The 18345-nt window shown below is 39.1% G+C and overlaps 4 protein-coding genes and 1 long non-coding RNA gene across 5 annotated transcripts; 1 reads left to right on the top strand and 4 right to left on the bottom strand.

Moving 5' to 3' along the window:
• Positions 1-1964: 1964 nt before the first annotated feature.
• Positions 1965-2900, bottom strand: LOC133737236 (uncharacterized). Its single transcript, XM_062164839.1, has one exon. The coding sequence runs from the start codon at positions 2898-2900 to the stop codon at positions 1965-1967; it is 936 nt and encodes a 311-aa protein (XP_062020823.1).
• A 109-nt stretch (positions 2901-3009) lies between these two features.
• LOC133738913 (F-box/kelch-repeat protein At3g06240-like) lies at positions 3010-4269 on the bottom strand. The gene has a single exon (XM_062166591.1). It carries the CDS (start codon positions 4216-4218, stop codon positions 3016-3018), a length of 1203 nt encoding a protein of 400 aa, XP_062022575.1. The 5' UTR covers positions 4219-4269; the 3' UTR covers positions 3010-3015.
• A 1447-nt stretch (positions 4270-5716) lies between these two features.
• LOC133738915 (uncharacterized) lies at positions 5717-6542 on the bottom strand. The gene is made up of 2 exons (XM_062166595.1): positions 6391-6542; positions 5717-6255 (listed from the first exon to the last, which is right to left on the bottom strand). Exons 1-2 carry the CDS (start codon positions 6460-6462, stop codon positions 5869-5871), a joined length of 459 nt encoding a protein of 152 aa, XP_062022579.1. The 5' UTR covers positions 6463-6542; the 3' UTR covers positions 5717-5868.
• A 6064-nt stretch (positions 6543-12606) lies between these two features.
• Positions 12607-14337, bottom strand: LOC133738917 (uncharacterized). The gene is made up of 3 exons (XR_009860372.1): positions 13726-14337; positions 13085-13497; positions 12607-12976 (listed from the first exon to the last, which is right to left on the bottom strand). It is a non-coding gene; the product is annotated as an uncharacterized LOC133738917 (long non-coding RNA).
• Positions 14338-14396: 59 nt separating this feature from the next.
• On the top strand, positions 14397-18055 carry LOC133737235 (uncharacterized). Its single transcript, XM_062164838.1, has 2 exons — positions 14397-16355; positions 16544-18055. Exons 1-2 carry the CDS (start codon positions 14397-14399, stop codon positions 18053-18055), a joined length of 3471 nt encoding a protein of 1156 aa, XP_062020822.1.
• Positions 18056-18345: the final 290 nt, after the last annotated feature.

Here is an 18345-nt window from a genome sequence, read left to right as displayed (position 1 = left end):
TAGGACTTCTTCTGCTAGGCAAAACAGTAAAGGAGATAAAGGATCACCTTGACGGACACCCCTGGAGCATGTAAAGTACCCATTGACCTGCCCATTAACACTGACAGATATATATGCAGATTGCAAGATAGTGTGAATGTAGTTAACGAAGGTGGCATCAAACCCAAAGGCACGGAGGACACGAAGAAGAAAATTCCAGTCCAAAGTGTCAAAGGCTTTGCTGATGTCAAATTTAATAGCTAAATTCCCATACTTACATTTCTGGTCAAGGAGGTTCACACATTCTGAGGTCAGCACAATGGGATCAACAATGGACCGTCCTCTAATGAAGGCGCTTTGGTTAGGGGAGATGATACGAGATGCTATTGGACCGAGCCTATCAGCCATAATTCTTGTGATAATCTTGAACACGAAGTTAGCAAGTGCAATTGGACGAAAGTCTGAGATGCTTTCAGCGTCTTCAAGCTTAGGAATTAAAATGAGGATGTTGGAGTTGAAATGCGGCATAATGTAACCATTAATGAAAAAACTCTGAACTGCCCGAGTTACATCATGAGCTACCACAGACCAACAAGAAGTGAAGAAACATCCTCCGAAACCATCAGGACCAGGAGCGCTATTGCCATCCATTTTCATAACGGCATCTCTAATTTCTTCAGCAGAAGGAGTGACAAGAAGAGAAGAGTTCTCCTCCTCCGTTACCATATGAGGGATGACCCTTTCCACTAGACCAGTGACCCCTATTTGATGATCGTGAGTGAAACAACTTTCAAAGTGTTGTACTGCATGTGTAGCAATAGCAGCCTGATCATTGTGCACCCTGTCCTCAACCAACAACGATGTAATTGAATTTTGAAGACGCCGAACCTTGACCATGTTATGAAGGAAAGTTGTGTTCCTGTCACCATCTTTTAGCCAACGTATTCTAGATTTGTCCCTTAAGAGAGTAGCTTGAAGAGATAGGGCCGCTAAATAACTGTTGTGGGCTGTATTTTCTACATTGAGTCGTTCATCAGATAAACCATGAGTGGATATTTCAGCTTGAACCGCATCTAAAGCTGCCTTTGAGTGAGTGACCTGAGCATGTACATCTCCCACCTGTTCTTTGCTCCATAATTTTAGCATGCCTTTTAGAGCCCGTAATTTAGCTGCTAGGATAAATTGTGGGCACCCATGATAATGCAGACTGTTCCAGAACGATCGAACTAGGGCCAAGAAATCCGGTGTCTGCAACCACAAACTTTGAAACTTGAAAGGTGGTCTCGAGATAGCATCCAGCTTGGAGCAGGACACTAAAATGGGACAATGATCAGACGTAGCCTTTGTAAGTGTGCAACAATCCATTGAATTCCAGGAAGTCATCCACTCCATGTTCCCTAAAGCGCGGTCAAGCTTGACCTCAGTATGACCATTTGACCATGTGTAAGCTAGGCCTTTTGTGGGGATATCCAAAAGCTCACAATCAGAGCACATCTGACTAAACTCAAGGCATGAAGTTCCATTTGGCAGAGCTCCTCCACGCTTTTCATGCGCACCCAAGATGCAGTTAAAGTCTCCAAACACCAACCGGGGCCCCTGGCCATGCTGGGAATGAATTTGATTTAATTCTTGCCAGAGATGACGTCTACCGGCAATCGTAGTTTTGGCGTACACCGCCGTTAGTGTACAAGAAACCCCCTCAAAGCTACAAGATACTGAAATCTGTTGGTCTGAGGCCGAGATCACCTGTACCCTGAGAGCTTCATGACAAAGAAACCACATGTTGGGGGCTTGCAATCCCCGATTATTAGTAGTAACGAGCTGGAGACCCAAGGATCTCCAAAAGGAGAAAGGAACAGATTTAAACAAAATGAAAGGTTCTGAAATGCAAACAATTAAGGCTTTGTGAGCACGTACCATATTAGCTAAAGCCCGTCGTGTGTCATCGTTTCCCATGCCACGGGCGTTCCAATACAAAATCTTCATTAACAATTAAAGTGTTTTGCGCTCTTCTGGACTCGAGCGCGCAACCCAGGTTTGGGTTTAACTTTGACCTTCTCAGACCTTTTTTGAAGCTTCTTTGCTTTCTTTGTTACCACAGGCGTGAACTCTCCCTCCTCCAAAGCCTCATCCAACAATACTTCTGGTTTTCTAATGGGGATCACATCATTTGCATTGACTTCTTGGTTTCTAATAGAAGTCACATCATCTGTAGTTTCAAGTTCATTTCTGCAGGTTCCCACTTCTGGAGTACCATCCAACTTGCTAAAACCCGGCGGGACACTGGCGATAGAAGAGCTGTCCTGAACCATAAGAGCATTCTTTGCATGGACTTGCACCGCTAGAGAAGTATCAATTTCTGGGATAATCAACGTTGGCTGAGCAATATCAGTGTGAGCGGCAACCAAACTACTTGGTGTCTCATTGGACTGCTCCCTTCTCATCCCTGACTCTCTCTTGGGCTGCCTGCGACGAGCTGTACGTGTGCGAGTTACGCTTCTGCCCCGAGCCGGTGACTGGTCCGAAGGAACCTTAGACCTGCATTTTGAGGCAGGATGTCCAACAGTGCAGCAAACGTCACAGAAGGTTGGGCAAGTTTCATACTCCACCCCTACAGAAATAATCTCACCACTTGCTCTTCTGATCTGGAGCTTCTCAATGGGAGGCTTAGAGAGATCCACATCAATCAATATTCTCGCATAGAGACCAATGGAACGATTAGCTGTTCTGGGGTCAAGTTTCACTGGCATGCCAATACCACTGGCGATCTCAAATAGCGTCTGGGTCTCCCAATAAGCAAAGCCAAGATCCCAGAAACGAACCCAGACCTGTGCAAAGGTGTTCTTGTAGGTGGCTGGGGAGAAACTAGGAGTCCATTGGATCAAACGTAAAATCCCAGGATGCAGATTGATTGAGCCCATAGACCAAACACGTTGCTTGTCCTCTAGGGAATTAAACTGCAACATAAAGAAGCCCTTGCCCAGCGGAGCTACAGACCAATTTTGCAGGGCAGGCGAGTTCTTTGGTCTGGCCTTATTATTGTCTTCGGTTGACGGAAACAATACTATTCACATAAACAACAGCTTTTATATCAGATGCTTCGGCACCATTAATGGGAAGATACTTGGATGTTTGGGTGCAAAGATTGTAGGAGACTGCACTTGCATTATTGGTAACCACAAGAAGCTCGTCACTCTTCCAAAATACCAATGGAATCTCAATGCCTTCTAGAGGTCCGATGGTGACGTATTTAGTCCAAACATCCTTACCAGCACCAAAACCTTCCGTTCCCCATACTTCAAAAGTTTTAGGAACTCCATATCCTGCTTCGTAGGACAAAAGAGCAATGGATTCTCTCAACACTACGAGGCTCCTGTAACATCCATCTGTGACATGGAAACTATCTGGAACTGATGTATGATGAAATAACTCGTCACTCATATCAAATGAAAGGATGAATTCCTTGTGATATTCTGGTTCTTCTTGCTTAAATGCATACCAATAATAATTTCCCTTGAAGTACAGACCTGAACCAGGTGTACTGTAAACTCTAGTTCTGAAATCAGTTTTGATTTCTCTCCAGGAATTAGAACCCAAGCTGTATATTTCTCCTCTAGTAGGATGTTCACCATACGAAATAGACAATGCAATTCTAACAAGCTTGTAATCTTTCGCTTTAGAGTCGTATCCAAATCCAACATGATAAACATATGCTACATTCGGCGGATGGATGAGACAAGACTTGGGAAGAAATTTGAATTCCTTGATTGATGGATTGCATAATGCAGCACGATCACTACCGGCGTGGGTGCTTAGACAAATGATCCCATCGCAATGACCAACGATCTGCAGAGTAAAAGCTAGACCCATAGGAGGTGGAACAGTAAAGTCTTCAACAACAGATTGAAGGTGTGGACCATCACCAACAGTATTGTTGCAAAGATTGAGTAATGACAGTAAAACTTGCTTCCTATCACTGCTGTCCCTGAGGACATGATATATTTCTTCTTCTGTAAGGTTGTTGTCCTTGAGTATGGTACGCTTGAAAACAATGGAAATGAATGAAGAAAATTTGTTGTGCATGGAATTGGACAGGTGCATGGTCAGAAAGCTAGGACTACCGATTACCTTGTACCACAATTTACAGACGCATTTGAATCTCATCAAAGACTTGGGAGGCAATCTTGACACTATCTGTGTCGTCACCATCTCTTCAGACAATATACAAGACTTTGCCATTTCTCCTGTTCTACTTTTTTCTCTTCAATCTCTTCGATCTGTACCTGTGCGTATGCATTTATCGCATTACGAACATATCAATCTTCCATTGTCACGGGACCTGAGCTTTCAATATTAGGAGAAAAAGTGGAAGAGAACAAAAATGAGGTGAAGGATCCTAGTTGAGTTTGGGGTTGAGAGAGAAACCAGGTGACATTTGGAGTAGATTACAAGTCAATCCCCCTTAACTATAGGGTTAGTCCAGTTTGGTATTCAATAATTTACTCCATAATATTTGTTATGTCTTGTAATTTACTCCATCACCTTTTCCTATCCAAAAATTAAATCACGTTCTAAATTGCCATACTGATGTCGTTGCCAGTGCCTCTTCCATTTTCTTCACAACACAATGCACAACTTGTTTTTGTCATCTTAAGCTCTTTATAGTAATTCAAGGTGTTAGTTGTTGTTGCAAATTCATATTCTTGTCAAAGAGCTTCAGTTCAAGCTCTACAGAATGAGAAGATATTTTCGAGTTTGAGAGCAGAGGTTATAGGACACTGCATGCCCCTCATCGGCAACCAAAAGAAGCTCGTTACTCTTCCAAAATACCAAATGCATGGGACATGCCCTTCTAAAGGTCTGATGGTCAAGAATTGTATCGATCAATGTTTCCGAAGGACAAAAGAGCAATGAATTATTTCCACTCTACAACGCTATAACATCCATCTCGACCTTTGAAAGGAATTGATATACGATGAAACAGCTCATCACTCATATCAAATGAAAGGACCAATTCCTTGGAATCCATAATATTATTTTCTGAAAAGATCCAATTAATACCAAAGATCCTGTGTTAAAAATGCAAAGGAAATCGGCAGGCTGGAAGGCAAAGTCAAAAAGGCATCATATTTTGGAGAATTAATTTTGAGATATTTGTTCAAGGAAACCTTTCTTTGTGGGCCAATTCTTAGGTGCGGGTAGCCGCACCACGTGTACGGTGCGGCTGCCCAATCAAAGCTCAGGAATTTTTGTCTTTATTTCGAAATTGTCCCTAATTTTTAAATGTGAAATACCAAAAATACCCCCCTGCTAGGGGAATGATTGGCCTGCCGCACCACGTGGCGGTGCGGCTGCCCCACGCAAGAATCACTCTTCTTTGTGGTAATCATATTTAGTATAGAATAAGGAAAGTGAATCTTTCTAGATTATGGTATTAGATTTAGATTTGGAATAGAAACAAAATCTTAATACCTATTGGATTGTATTTTGTAATCCCCTATGTATAGGGGCACCTATCTATATCTATATTATTATTAAAAGAAGAGAGTTTGTCAGCCAAAACATAAAAGTTTTACCGAAATATCCCTTAAATATTAAAAAACATTTGAACTGAAATATTTAAAAAAGACAAAATAGTCAATTCACAAATAAAAGAAAAACAAAAAAAATCAAAAATAAAAAAAAATATGTGCAGTAATTATCTCCACATCCTGTGAAGTGGGAAGTTACGTGATTATCCACACCCATAGGGTGTGTTTGGAGTCGTCTCGCCGGAATTTGGAAACAATTCACGTCCTTGGAGGTAGTGGAGAGCTTCTCTTTTCTTCCCATCAAAATACTCTTTACTCCTTGGAGTAAAATTGATGGTTTGCATAATTAAAATAGTATCTAACCTAGCAACCTCTCTTTGATCCTCCCTTTCTTCTCTCTTCTCTTCCTTTCCTCTTCCGCCTCTTTCATTTGTGCCGCCATTTCTCTCATTCCGGCAACCATTTCTTCTCCAATGGCTTTGACTTCCGCCTCTTTACCCTTTTGTCTCATTTTTCTTGCTGCATTTCTTCCCATAGGCCTAGGAATTCGCGTTTGAGATGAAGTAGGAGAATCCTCATCCTCCTCCAAAGAAATTGAGGTGTTTCGTTGAACCGATGTTGGACCAAATTGTTCTTGAGGTAGATCTTGAAACGTCACCCAATCTTTGCACAAATTATAACAATTACCAAACTTAAATGGTTGTCCTCCGGAGTCGTCCCTATAGAAACTCTTGGCTTGCCGTTGCTATCAAATTCAATCAATAACAAAAATTGTCACAAAATTAAATTACACAACAAACACTAAAAAAAATCAAAAAATATGTTTACAATTTTTCTCCCTAATAAATAAAACAATAAATTAATAAAAATAAAAACTCACTATATCTTGGAGATTAGCTCCGCTTTGATCCCTCCTTTCGGAACGCTCGAGACATTGGTGCCATTTGTTCATGTTTGGAAATATATGTTTTTTCCATTGAGAATTACAACTCTCTTCCGATCTTGCCCCCGGAAGTTTGGTGCCTTCATAATACTCCAGTATGTTTGTTGGATTTGTGCCCAAACCCCTTCCTTTGATTGGATGGTACCCTTCTCCATATCTTCCGAGACTTTGATATAAGCAATAGTAAGAGCTTCATCTTCTTTTGGCATCCAATTTCCTAATTTTTTTGTGGTGGAGGCCATTTTTGAACAAAGAAGATATGAGAGAAATTGCACAATGAGAAACAAGTAGTATTGGAGTGAGGAGGTAGAAAAAAAATATGAGTGAAGGTGAGAAATGAAAATGGGAGTGGGGAAGTATTTATAGGAATATTTGACAGATTTTTTTATTATTTTTTGTCAAAATTAAACGTTGCATTCAAACTGAAAAAAAAAAATGCCCAACGGCTAGTCTTTAGCTGACAAAAAAAAAAAACAAATATTCCCAACGGCTAGTTTTTAGCCGACCAAAAAAAAAAATTCCAACGGCTAGACTTTAGCTGACATCAGCCATTTAATCTCAGCCATGAATTTGGTTCAGATTGGATTTTTAGCCACCAACGTGGTCCCTACAAAGATCAAGCCCAAGGGCTATCTATACCCCAGCCCATGGCCCTTTTAGCCCCTCCAACTCTTTTTTGTAATAGCATAGCCCCTCATTGGAGATGGCCTTAGGTCACAATTGGCAAGCCAGAAAATCTTCGCCCGTTGACCAAAATCCTTTCTGGGGAAAACGTTTGTTCAAGCAGGAGGCAGGAAGTTTATCTTTTGATTTGGTATCACATAGCGCTATTTCCTAATTTGTCATCAAGGTCTTGTATTCTGAATTTTACCATGTACTGATATATTATGAACCTGATCATCTATTGGTCTTCTTTTCCTTGTTAGTGTACTCAATCAATGTAACAAAGACATAATGTATTCGTTTCTGGAAATTGTGAATCGTCAACATAACCATATTTACATTGCTCAAGAAATTGTGTTCAAATCCTTTATGAGTCTGGCTCAAAATTAAAGAACTAATAATTTCTTCTTATCGGTGAAGCCAAATCATCGAATGAATGCATTGTGCGTGCTCGACCCAGTAAACTTTTAGTGGCATATCCAAGGTAATATTCGCAAGAACCCTCCGTGATGGAGAATGTTTGACGCCGAACAGGTGCTTTAAACTTTTCGCAGGAATTGAACCAGTTGTCACGGCATTGTTTTGAAGAAAGTACCACTCGGTACAGTAGAAAGTTGTTTACCCAACCTAACATGTGGATTTTAACGAGAACTTCATCGAATCTGTAAAAACAATAATGTTGACGCATGTCTGGTGATTTAGGAAGTCTGATTTCCAAAAAAATATATATATAAAATTGTTAACATTTGTTTCTAAAAAAAAAAACAATAAAAAAAAAACAAATTAAAGCAAGAAACAAACAAACAAACTTCCTTCATATGCTGCAGCAAATCTTATGTTAACCAAAAAAGAAAACACGTTTCCAACATGTGAAAAGCTCCAAATCACACATCGGGTAGGCTACAGTGAATTCATACTAGAATAGTCAAGGCATTTCAGATCTATAACAAGTACCAGAAGATTCCCTACCTTAAGATAAACAATGCATTTGAATATTCAATATCACCAAGTAACTATAAACTACAGTCAAATAACGAACAAATGCGGACCCGACAAAGAAAAACGGGAAGAATCCTCATATGGTATCTGGATTATTGTCTAATGCACATTTTGGTACCTAAACTTTCAAAACTACCCTGATGGTACTTGAACTATTGCTCCGTTTCTCCATATGATACTTCCATCCAATCTGCTGTTAACTTTGCTTACGTGGCTCATTCTTATAGGATGACATTCATCTCCCAAAAAAAATAAAAATTAATAGGCAAAGTTAACGCCAGATTGGATGGAAGTACCATATGGAGAAACGAAGCAATAGTTTAGGTCCTACGAGGGTAGTTTTGAAAGTTTAAGTACCAAAATATGCATTGGACCATAATTCAGGTACCATTTGAGGATTTTTCCCAAGAAAAACAAGACGAACTAAACTTGAATAAGAAAGCTTATTCAGCAATGAGGATCAAGTGTGCATGAGCATCACACACACGAACCTTGTTAGGTATTCCTTCAAGTCTTGAGGAGTCAAGATTGTCCAATGTGTCCTCTCAAATATGACCAACATTGTTTTTCCATCGAAAAATATGTTTTCATACTTACGGTCATTCAACTCGTTCATCATATGGCCTTCATACTTGACCTCACATGTCCTTTCTTTCACAGAATAAACTACATATCCAGAAGAACACAAAAAAGAAGTGACTCAATATTCATTAATTTTAATCAAAATAAAAAACTTGTAGTTTAAAAAAAAAAATCACAAATTTGAGTAATAACGCAAAAATAAAAGACATTGAATTATAAGGTGAATTACCTCTGGACTCCCTTAATCAAAGATATAATACTATATATTTAAGGTGTGTATTTATAAATAAATCATTCATCCCTTAACTATCTTCAACTAATTAGAGAGGCATTTACCACAAAAGTAGTAGAAAGTTCATGAACTCTAGTCAGATTGGTTGAAATAACAACCATCCAATATAGATTAACAAATCACAATAATAGATCAAGAAATAAGAAAGTATAGCAATACATTTGAGAACTCCACCAGTGTGAGGATATGTGACTGCTCCTTTTATCAAACAATCCTTTACGACTCCCATGCCTACTGGTGCTTCCATAGTAATGAATTGCTTCTCCATCCTGGTAGAATTGTAAAAAAAAAAATTAATTATTAGTTTTTAGGGGGAAAAAGAAATATAAACATTCACTTTTTCTAATAAAAAAAACTATGATAAATATTTTCTAACATACTCTTGTAACTTAAGTAATGATTTCCAGCTGAAATCGCTTCCAGTTTTGAAATATGCCTTTTCTAATAACACCCCGGTGTTCTTATGCAAATCCCTCACTTCAACAATGCGATGTCTCTACAAGAGTAAAAGAATAAATAAATTCAATACAGTAAATATCTGAGATTTTAGTTCAAACAAAAAATCCAAGTTCTAGTATAAAATGCATACATTTTCATCAGGAATCCATCCACATATGTGGATTGTGAAAATATGATGGAATTTAGGATCCCTAGGAAAGAAGCGAAAATATGCAATAGCAGCCATGCAAATAATATCAAAATCAGGCTCGATCTCTCCAGCAGCTCTGACTTTTTTCATTTCCTGCTGGACATATTCCACCATCGCCAAGCCCCTAGTTCTATCTCCACCCAAGGTTGCAAACACTCCACAATGATTGTAACAAACTTCTCATCTGTTTCATTAACCAAAACCTCAAACTTCTTCAAATTCTTTGGGTCATCAGCTGAAAAAAGAACAAACATAAGTGAACAATTATCAAAAATGAATATTTAATCGCACTTACTCACACACACACACACAATGTAGTTTACAATGTTGTACGTATGTATCATGTTCACAATAGTAAATGAATCCATTCCAACAAGCAGCTCAGTTGCAAGCCGAATCCACACAATTGTTGTTCCATGGTACGAACCCAAATATGAGTAGAACTGATCTTTACCGACTAGTGAACTATCATTGACTGTAGCTACCTAAATCATTCAAATAACACTCAATTATTAGTTACTAAATTGTGAGTGGCATGGTTAAACAGATCTTTAATGGCCAGAAAAGTAAAGGTTAGTTGTACCAAAACAGATATTAATTGGGGAGTAGTGTAAGACCTCTGATGAACTTGCGACTGACGTTAGAGCTGCAAATGCCCCTATCTTTAATTCCTGACTCTCATTCTGGATAGCACATACAAGAATATTAGTGTCATCAGCTTTGAAGTGACCAATAAAGTTGCATATATTATTCTGAATGGATTCCAAATGATATCACCTATGAGTTAAAGACATGTTGACATGCAAAAAGGACAATGAAAAGAATGTGACTGAAATCATAGACGGTGAGCTATACTTAAAAACGCTGTTGATGGCATCATATTAAGTTCATCGTCCAAGTACAAGATGTCAGCTCTTTTTGTTTGAACAAATTAGAAGTTTGTAATATGGAAGACAAAAACAAAGTAAAATAAAGGTTGACCTGCTTACCGCATAATAAAAATCGTTTCCAATAGTGATTGCCAAAGTTGGGAACTTGGTGATACACTCGAAGTGAGTGTCAATTTAAACCCTGCATCGAATTGTAGTATGAGTAAGTAGAGTATCATTCTAAGCCGGGGATTGGGGTATACTTCCTGTCAAAAACGTTAAACAAATTAGTATTATTCACAAAGTATAAAACAAAAATAAAACAAAGTACATGTATACGAAAATTACAAGATAAGGGGGATTTCGAAAGTGTTTATATTCTAATCTAATTACATAATACAAGTGATCGATCAACCATGAATCAAGGAAAATATGGACGGATAAGATGCAAGATGTAGTTATCAACCATTAACACGAAAACAGAATATCAAATCATAAATCACGAATCAACATATGATGAAGATAGAAATCAATCAAGAACAGAGATGAACGCATACAAAGTTCTTATTACTTCCCTTAATTAGATTAACTAGATGAACGCACCATAATTAACCCTATTAATTATGCAAAGCTAGTGAATTCCTTAACAAACACAATCAATGCATTAAGAACATGTGGAAGTTTGATTGATTTAAGCAAAGACAACAAGTTAGAACGCTAATCTTATCATGCAAAGCTCATTGTTGATTTACCTAAGGAATTATAGATTTTCCACTTAAGCAATTAAGACCTAGAACGCTAGCATATCTTAATTTAGATTTAATTACATGCAAACTCTAATTGTTTTCAACCAACTAAGATAAACACATAAAAGGTGGGATTGAAGCACAAAATCAACAAACAATCATCATCACACAGAGATATCGCAATTTATAATCTAAAAATCCTAAAACGTTTATCATGCTTCATGGTTATAGAAAACCAAACATCAATACATAAACTTTATTCTCACAAATATTCAAAACATCCATTCAAAACAAAAATCTAGAACGCTAGTATAATTGTTTTTAACGTTACAAAACAAAGAAAGCAAAAACAAAAGATAGAATGACATGGTTACACTTTTGAAGAACTTCAAGAACGCAAGATGATCTTCAAAAGGATGGAGGACATTGATGATGACTATGGCAAGGAGGTGGAGATGCTTCATGGCTTCCATGCTTGAACAATGGAGAGGATCTGAAATTTAGAGAGTAAAGGGAGAGGTTTTGCGTTTTGATTATGGGTTTGATGATATTTTTGAGTTGTGGAAGGGGGGGACGTGTATGGAGGGAGAGAGATGGCTGAATGGAGTGAATGAAGATATCAAAAACGCCCAACATAGGTGTGTATATATAGAGGAAGCTTTAGACATCAAACCCTAGCTCTCTGTCTTCAATTCTGATTCACTTTCCTTCTTTGTGTTAATGTAGAATTCCTTTTGAATTTTGTCATTGGTCCACATCATCATGGCTGCAATATATCCTCAAAATCAGATCAAATATGGAGTAGAGACCTTCCCAAACTCGTCCCAAAAGATATTCACGTCCAAACTCTTCTTATTCACACAAAACCGATTTCCGGGCAGATTGACCTCCATGTACTGAATCGGCCATAACTTCTTCTAGAAAATTGATATTGATGAACCGTAAAAATATCTGAAAACTAGACATCCGTAGATTTCCAACCATATAAAGATCACAATTTAGTTCGTTCTGAGCTGTCCTCAGGGCTCTGTCGAAGTTGACTGATCTGCACAGATTCCTAAAAACTCTCCCTTTTTGGGATTTCCGAAATCTTCTTGAATATTCTTTATTTTCTCACAGAAAAAACCAAAAGGAATCATTTATGATTTCTCCAATACGTCAAGAAGGGTCTAGAAACTCATGTGCAAGTCACATGCTTCAATCTTTGGGCCAGACTTCTCAATTGGACAATTTCGAAGTCCATTCCTTCAATTGCCAAAATTTCTTGTGCATTCTAGAATATTCTTGACCAATCTTTAGTCATCTTGAAGCCACAACATCTCCTAGCACCACCAGGACTCCTAGTGTCATCAGGTTTCCTAGTCCAACTGGGACTCTGTCATTTCTCATTTCCGAACACCATTTTTCCGAGCTCACTCCTAGTTGACTTAGGATTCCTACTTCAACTGGGATTCATTTTCCTGGTAGGATTAGGAATGCCTCATTTATCCATTTTCTTTCCCATTTCTGTGCCTCATTTCCTCCTTGCCTTCATTTCTGACTCAAAAGTACCTAAAAACAAAAACTAAGTTAGAAATGATAATGTTAAGGAAATAACTAAGTAAAATGTAGAGAGAAATGCACTAAAAACATAGAAAATATTTGTCCGATCACTTGGGTTTGAACTGCTTAGCATTTTCCTGAGCTCTATAGCGTTGGTAATCTTCTTCCCCTCCGTAAAGCCCTATGAGTAGTTTTTGGATGCGTACAAAAATGCGAGATAGTCATGACCATGCCAGTAAGTATTAGTACTAGTATGTATCAATGAGCAACATTTGACCACATTATATACCTGAATTGTTAGCAAAATTCCGATTTTCATCATGTGTCTCAATATCAGGAAAGTCGACCCTCTCAACATGATTCTTGTCAAATATCTGTATACTGAATTGCATACATCCATCATATATGACTATCAAAAACTCACTGTCACCAATGGAGTGATCTTCTAAAAACTCCCTCCAGCTTGCTTCCTTTAGATATATAGAGCTTCCAGTTTGATGTACTCTAATGTTCCATGAACAAATATCTCCCCAGTTGATTTGATTAGCACGTCTGAACTTCGACCACCCTCTAGAAAGTTTGAGTGTCGTATGTACAGGAACAGATGACTTTCACTTTCCATTTTTGTCCCTTCGAATTTTTCAGCACAATGTGATAGTAGCCCTCAGGAAGATGCTCCCTACTGAAGTCCACTGGAACAGCCTGCATGGTTTTGAAGCCCAAATTTCAGACAACACCAAACAGATCTAGAGATTAAGGATACATAATATACATCGGATACTCAGCTCAAGTTGATGGTATTAAAAAGGCAGAGAGAGATAACTATGTCTAGATTCTATAACATGAATAATGTCTAAACTAAGTCTAACATGTTGCTGGTTTCTTTGCAGCTTAAACATTAAAGATAAAGTATAAGGTTGACTTGCTTACCACATTATAAGAGCTTTTCCCCATAGTACTTGTAAAAGAACGGAACCCAGAACTGAGCAATGTGGCGGCTTCTTCTTCTTTAATCTCTTTCAGTTCAGTGGACTGGCAACTTGGAATGTTTTCACCAGCAATTTACATACAAAAAGGAAACATAAGTAGAGACATAAGGTTATTTCCAGTAGACTAGTAGAGTAACATGTATTTAGCAACATGCATTTTGATCCTGTACCTGAACGATTGCACTTTCTCGGTCTACCCCGAGGCCTCTTAGTGTTGTCGGCCCTAGCGGATTTTTCCAGAAGATTGTTTCTCATGCATGCCGTCTTGTCAAAGATCTCTATAGTAAAATGCATAGGTCTCTCATACCTAAATACTAAAAACTCAAAATCGCCCAAGGGGTTATCTTTTACAAACTTCTGCCATCCATTCTTGATATATATATCCCCTTCTATTTGACTCACTAAAACAGTCCATGAACAATTTGAAGAACCCTTCAACTCCAAAGTCGCTGTTTCAGAAAGTTCATTTAACATGTGCCTCTGGAACTTAGGGGAGATTCTCTATAAAAGTGAATGAAAAGAAAACAGAAACTAAAATTTCGGATTATACAATTTATAGAGGATAGGCAGTAGCAAAAATTACTTCTTCGTCAACAGACCACCATTCCATGGATGGCAATAGGAGACTTTAATGCAGTATTGGGGGCTCATGAGGCCAAGAATGGGAGTATCCCTACGCGTTCATCTTGTGAGGATTTTCGCGATGCCACAGAACGATGTCATTTCACCCATCTTGATACTTCAGGGGCTTTCTTTACATGGTCTAAAGGGCGCGGTCGGAAGCACTTGGAACGACGGCTTGATCGCTCCTTATGTGATGATGGCTGGTTTGAGGCTTGGCCATTTACCAACTGTACAGCTCTTCCCCGAGTGGTTTCGGATCATAATGGTTTACTTTTTTCAGCTGGTAAGTCTGTACCAGGGGGTCCTAAACCTTTTCGTTTCCAATCTATGCGGCTTCTCCACTCTTCTTTCAAGGAGTTGGTGGCGAATTGTTGGTCGGCCACCAGGCCAGCTGGTTGTCCCATGTATGTGACGCTACAAAAATTAAAGGCCTTGAAGTTATGCCTTAAGCAATGGAACAACACGGTATTTGGGAATGTTCATAGAAACTTGGAGTTGGCCCGTGCTAAGTTGACTGCTATTCAACAAGATATTGCTTCTCATGGTTCTACTGATATTAACTTTGAGGCTGAAGTTCTTGCAAAGGCCGATGTTCTTAATGCGGTTAAGCATCAGGAGACTTTTTGGAGGGACAGAGCTCGTGTTAAATGGTTTACCGAGGGGGATAAATGCTCAAATTTTTTCCATGCTTATGCCCGCAATAAGGCAAGGCGCTCTTCAATGCTTTGCTTACAGGTTGGGGGAAATCTTCTTACTGATCCACAAGATATTGCTAATCATGTTGTTGAGTTTTATAAATCGTTATATGCTACAGATGTTGCTCCAAGTGGTGTAGTTGATTTCTGCAAGGTCATTCCCTCCTTCGTTTCTGAGGATGATAATTCAGTTTTGGTTTCTATTCCCACTGCAGAAGAGATTCGACATGTTGTTTTCTCTATGGACCCTTCTAGTTCTCCTGGTCCAGATGGTTTTCCCGGCTCCTTTTACCAAAGTTGCTGGGATATTGTTGGTAATGATGTTATTGGCTTTGTGCAATTCTTTTTCCAACAAAATTGGTTATATCCAAATGCTAATTCTAACTTCATTGTGTTAATTCCGAAGACGGAAGGGGCGAATATGATCTCTCAATTCAGGCCAATTGCTTTGGCCAATTTTTTATTTAAGATCATTCCAAAAATTATGGCAGATCGTTTGGGTCCTATAGCTTCACGTATTGTTTCAGCTCATCAGATTGCCTTTCTTAAAGGCCGTCGTATTGCAGATTGCATTGGCCTTGTTTCTGAGGGCTTCAATCTATTGGATAGGAAAATCTACGGAGGTAATGTGGGCATTAAAGTTGATATTGCCAAAGCATTTGATACTCTTCACTGGCAGTTCCTTTTTCAGGTCTTAGAGAGGTTTGAGTTCTCCTCAAGATTCAGAAATTTAATTCAGACTATTTTAAATTCTGCTAAGCTGTCTGTCTTGATTAATGGGACGCCACAAGGTTTTTTTTCTTGTGCTCGAGGGGTAAGACAAGGGGATCCTCTATCTCCTTTATTGTTCTGCATTGCGGAAGAAGCACTAAGTCGAGGACTGTCCTCTCTTTTTGATGCTCGAAAGATCAAACCTATTTCTATGCCGAGGAGTTGTCTAATTACTCATGTGCTCTATGATGATGATCTTTTTATTTTCTGTCGAGGGGATATATTTTCTCTTCACCGTTTGCAACTCTTTCTGGATGAGTATGGTGCTGCTTCAGGTCAGATAGTAAATAAAGAGAAGAGTACTTTTTATACTGGTGACAACTATTCTCATTGGCGTAGGGTTATCAAACGTTTATTGGGCTTCAAGTTAGGTACTACTCCACTTACTTATCTGGGTGTTCCTATATTCAAGGGGAAGCCTCGACGTATACACCTTCAAGCAATTGCTGATAAGGCTAAATCTCGTCTTGTTGGCTGGAAGGCAAGTTGTTGTCCATGGCGGGGCGTGTTCAGTTGGTTCATGATGTCTTTCAGAGTTTGCTAATTCATAGTTTCTCTGTGTACTTATGACCTTCTTCACTATTGAAACACTTGTCTACATGTGCTCGAAACTTTATTTGGTCTGGAGATTTATCAAAAAGAAAACTTGTCATCGTTTCTTGGCGGCAGGTTTGTGTGCCAAAGAAGGAGGGGGGCCTTAGGCTACGTGATCTCAAGTCTCTTAACTTGGCAGCTCTGCTATCTCTTAGTTGGTCTACTCTCACATCGGGTTCAATATGGAGCAGCTATGCATCTCAACGGTTTTCTATTTGCTGCAATATGAAATATCGATATTTTAGGTCCTCGGTTTGGCATGGTTTAAAGGCAGCTCTTCCTTTCATTTTCCATAACTCCAAGTGGCTTATTGGTGATGGAAAGTTCGTGAATTTATGGATGGACAAGTGGTTGAATGCCCCCTTAATTGTAAAATTACAGGCTCCGAATTTTCCCAAACGTTTGATGAGTAAGGTGGAAAATTTTATTACTAATCAGCAATGGACCTTGCCCAATGAATTTTCAATTTTGTTTCCGGTTTTGGCGGCTGAAATTCTTCAAATCCCACTACCAATTGAACCAGAAAATGATGTATTAATTTGGGTGCCTTCAAGCTCAGGTTCTTTCTCTTTTTCTGATGGATACCATCTAGTCCGACAATCATTTTCGGAAGATGAGTGCGTTTCTAAGGTTTGGCATTCTTTCATTCCACCACGGTTATCTTTATTGGCATGGCGCCTTTCCTATGATAAACTACCTACTGATGTGCAGCTTCAAGAACGGGGTATCCCAATAGTGTCTGTTTGCCAGCTTTGTACTTTTGGCTATATTGAGGATTCTACTCACTTATTTGTCACTTGCTCGTTTGCGCAACATGTTTGGCAATGGCTAGCATGCTGTTTTAGGACTTTCTTACCGACTAGTGGCACTATTGGTGGGTTATTTACCTCCATTATTGGCAAGTCTTTCTCTCCCCAACTAAAAAATATTTGGCTTGCTAGTTGTCTCTATGCTCTTATGGCTATATGGAAAGCTCGCAATAAGCTTAGATTTGAGGACAAGCGCCCTTCCCTCATGCGAATTTTTAGCTCTCTCAAGGTTTGGCTTCGCTTTGCTGCTCCTTACATGCCAGGTTATTCGAATGGTTTGGTTGACACTCAGTTGTTGGTTGGGTTGGGTATTCAACCTATTCCTAAAAATCGAGTAGCGCCGCGGTTAGTTCTTTGGCACCCTCCAATTTTTCCTTGGATTAAGTTGAATACTGATGGTCTTGCAAAGGGTAATCCAGGACCTGCAGCTTGTGGTGGTGTGTTTCGTGACACCCATGGTCATTACATTGGCGGTTACTGTCAAGGATTGGGACACAAATCTGCCTTCTACGCGGAGCTTATGGGTGTGATCATTGGGATTGAATATGCCTTCCAGTATGGTTGGCGATGCCTCTGGCTTGAATGTGATTCGACTAGTGTAATTGCATGCATCAAATCCTCATCTTTTGTTCCACCTTGGCCGATTCGAATTGCATGGCTTACTTGCTTAGCACGTATTAGAGCAATGACCTTTCATTGTTCCCATATTCTTCGGGAAGGAAATACGGTGGCTGATAGAATGACAAACATGGGCTTACTTTCTCCATCCCTGGTATAGCATGTTTCTCCTCCGCCTAATATATCTCCTTATCTTCGTATGGATGATCTGGGATTCCCTTACCTTCGCCATGTTTAACTCTCTTTCTTGCATTGGTTGGTGTTGGGCTTGTTTTAACAGTTGGAAGTTGGGAAAATTTGAGGTCCTGCTTCAATTTTTTCATTTCCTTTTGTCTTTCTTTCTAGCTTTTGGGGTAAGGTTTATGTCCCCCCCCCTTCTTTAGGTTGTATTTTCTTTTTCTGTTATTAATAAAATAAAAATAGGGGGACGGGCGGTGGGTTCCCAGAGTG

This window comes from Rosa rugosa, chromosome 3, assembly GCF_958449725.1.
Source record: "Rosa rugosa chromosome 3, drRosRugo1.1, whole genome shotgun sequence".
NCBI lineage: Eukaryota > Viridiplantae > Streptophyta > Magnoliopsida > Rosales > Rosaceae > Rosa > Rosa rugosa.
The sequence above is the reverse complement of the archived record's forward strand: the minus strand, read 5'-3'. Positions and strand labels throughout refer to the sequence as shown.

Excerpts from the sequence above, each read along its gene's own strand:
- LOC133738915 (XM_062166595.1), bottom strand. The coding sequence starts at position 6,462 with ATGAACAAATGGCACCAATGTCTCGAGCGTTCCGAAAGGAGGGATCAA. Across the intron at positions 6,256-6,390 it reads GAGCTAATCTCCAAGATATA|CAACGGCAAGCCAAGAGTTT; the intron begins GTGAGTTTTTAT and ends TGAATTTGATAG.
- LOC133737235 (XM_062164838.1), top strand. The coding sequence starts at position 14,397 with ATGGCAATAGGAGACTTTAATGCAGTATTGGGGGCTCATGAGGCCAAG. Across the intron at positions 16,356-16,543 it reads CTCGTCTTGTTGGCTGGAAG|GTTTGTGTGCCAAAGAAGGA; the intron begins GCAAGTTGTTGT and ends TCTTGGCGGCAG.
- LOC133738913 (XM_062166591.1), bottom strand. The coding sequence starts at position 4,218 with ATGGCAAAGTCTTGTATATTGTCTGAAGAGATGGTGACGACACAGATA.
- LOC133737236 (XM_062164839.1), bottom strand. The coding sequence starts at position 2,900 with ATGGGCTCAATCAATCTGCATCCTGGGATTTTACGTTTGATCCAATGG.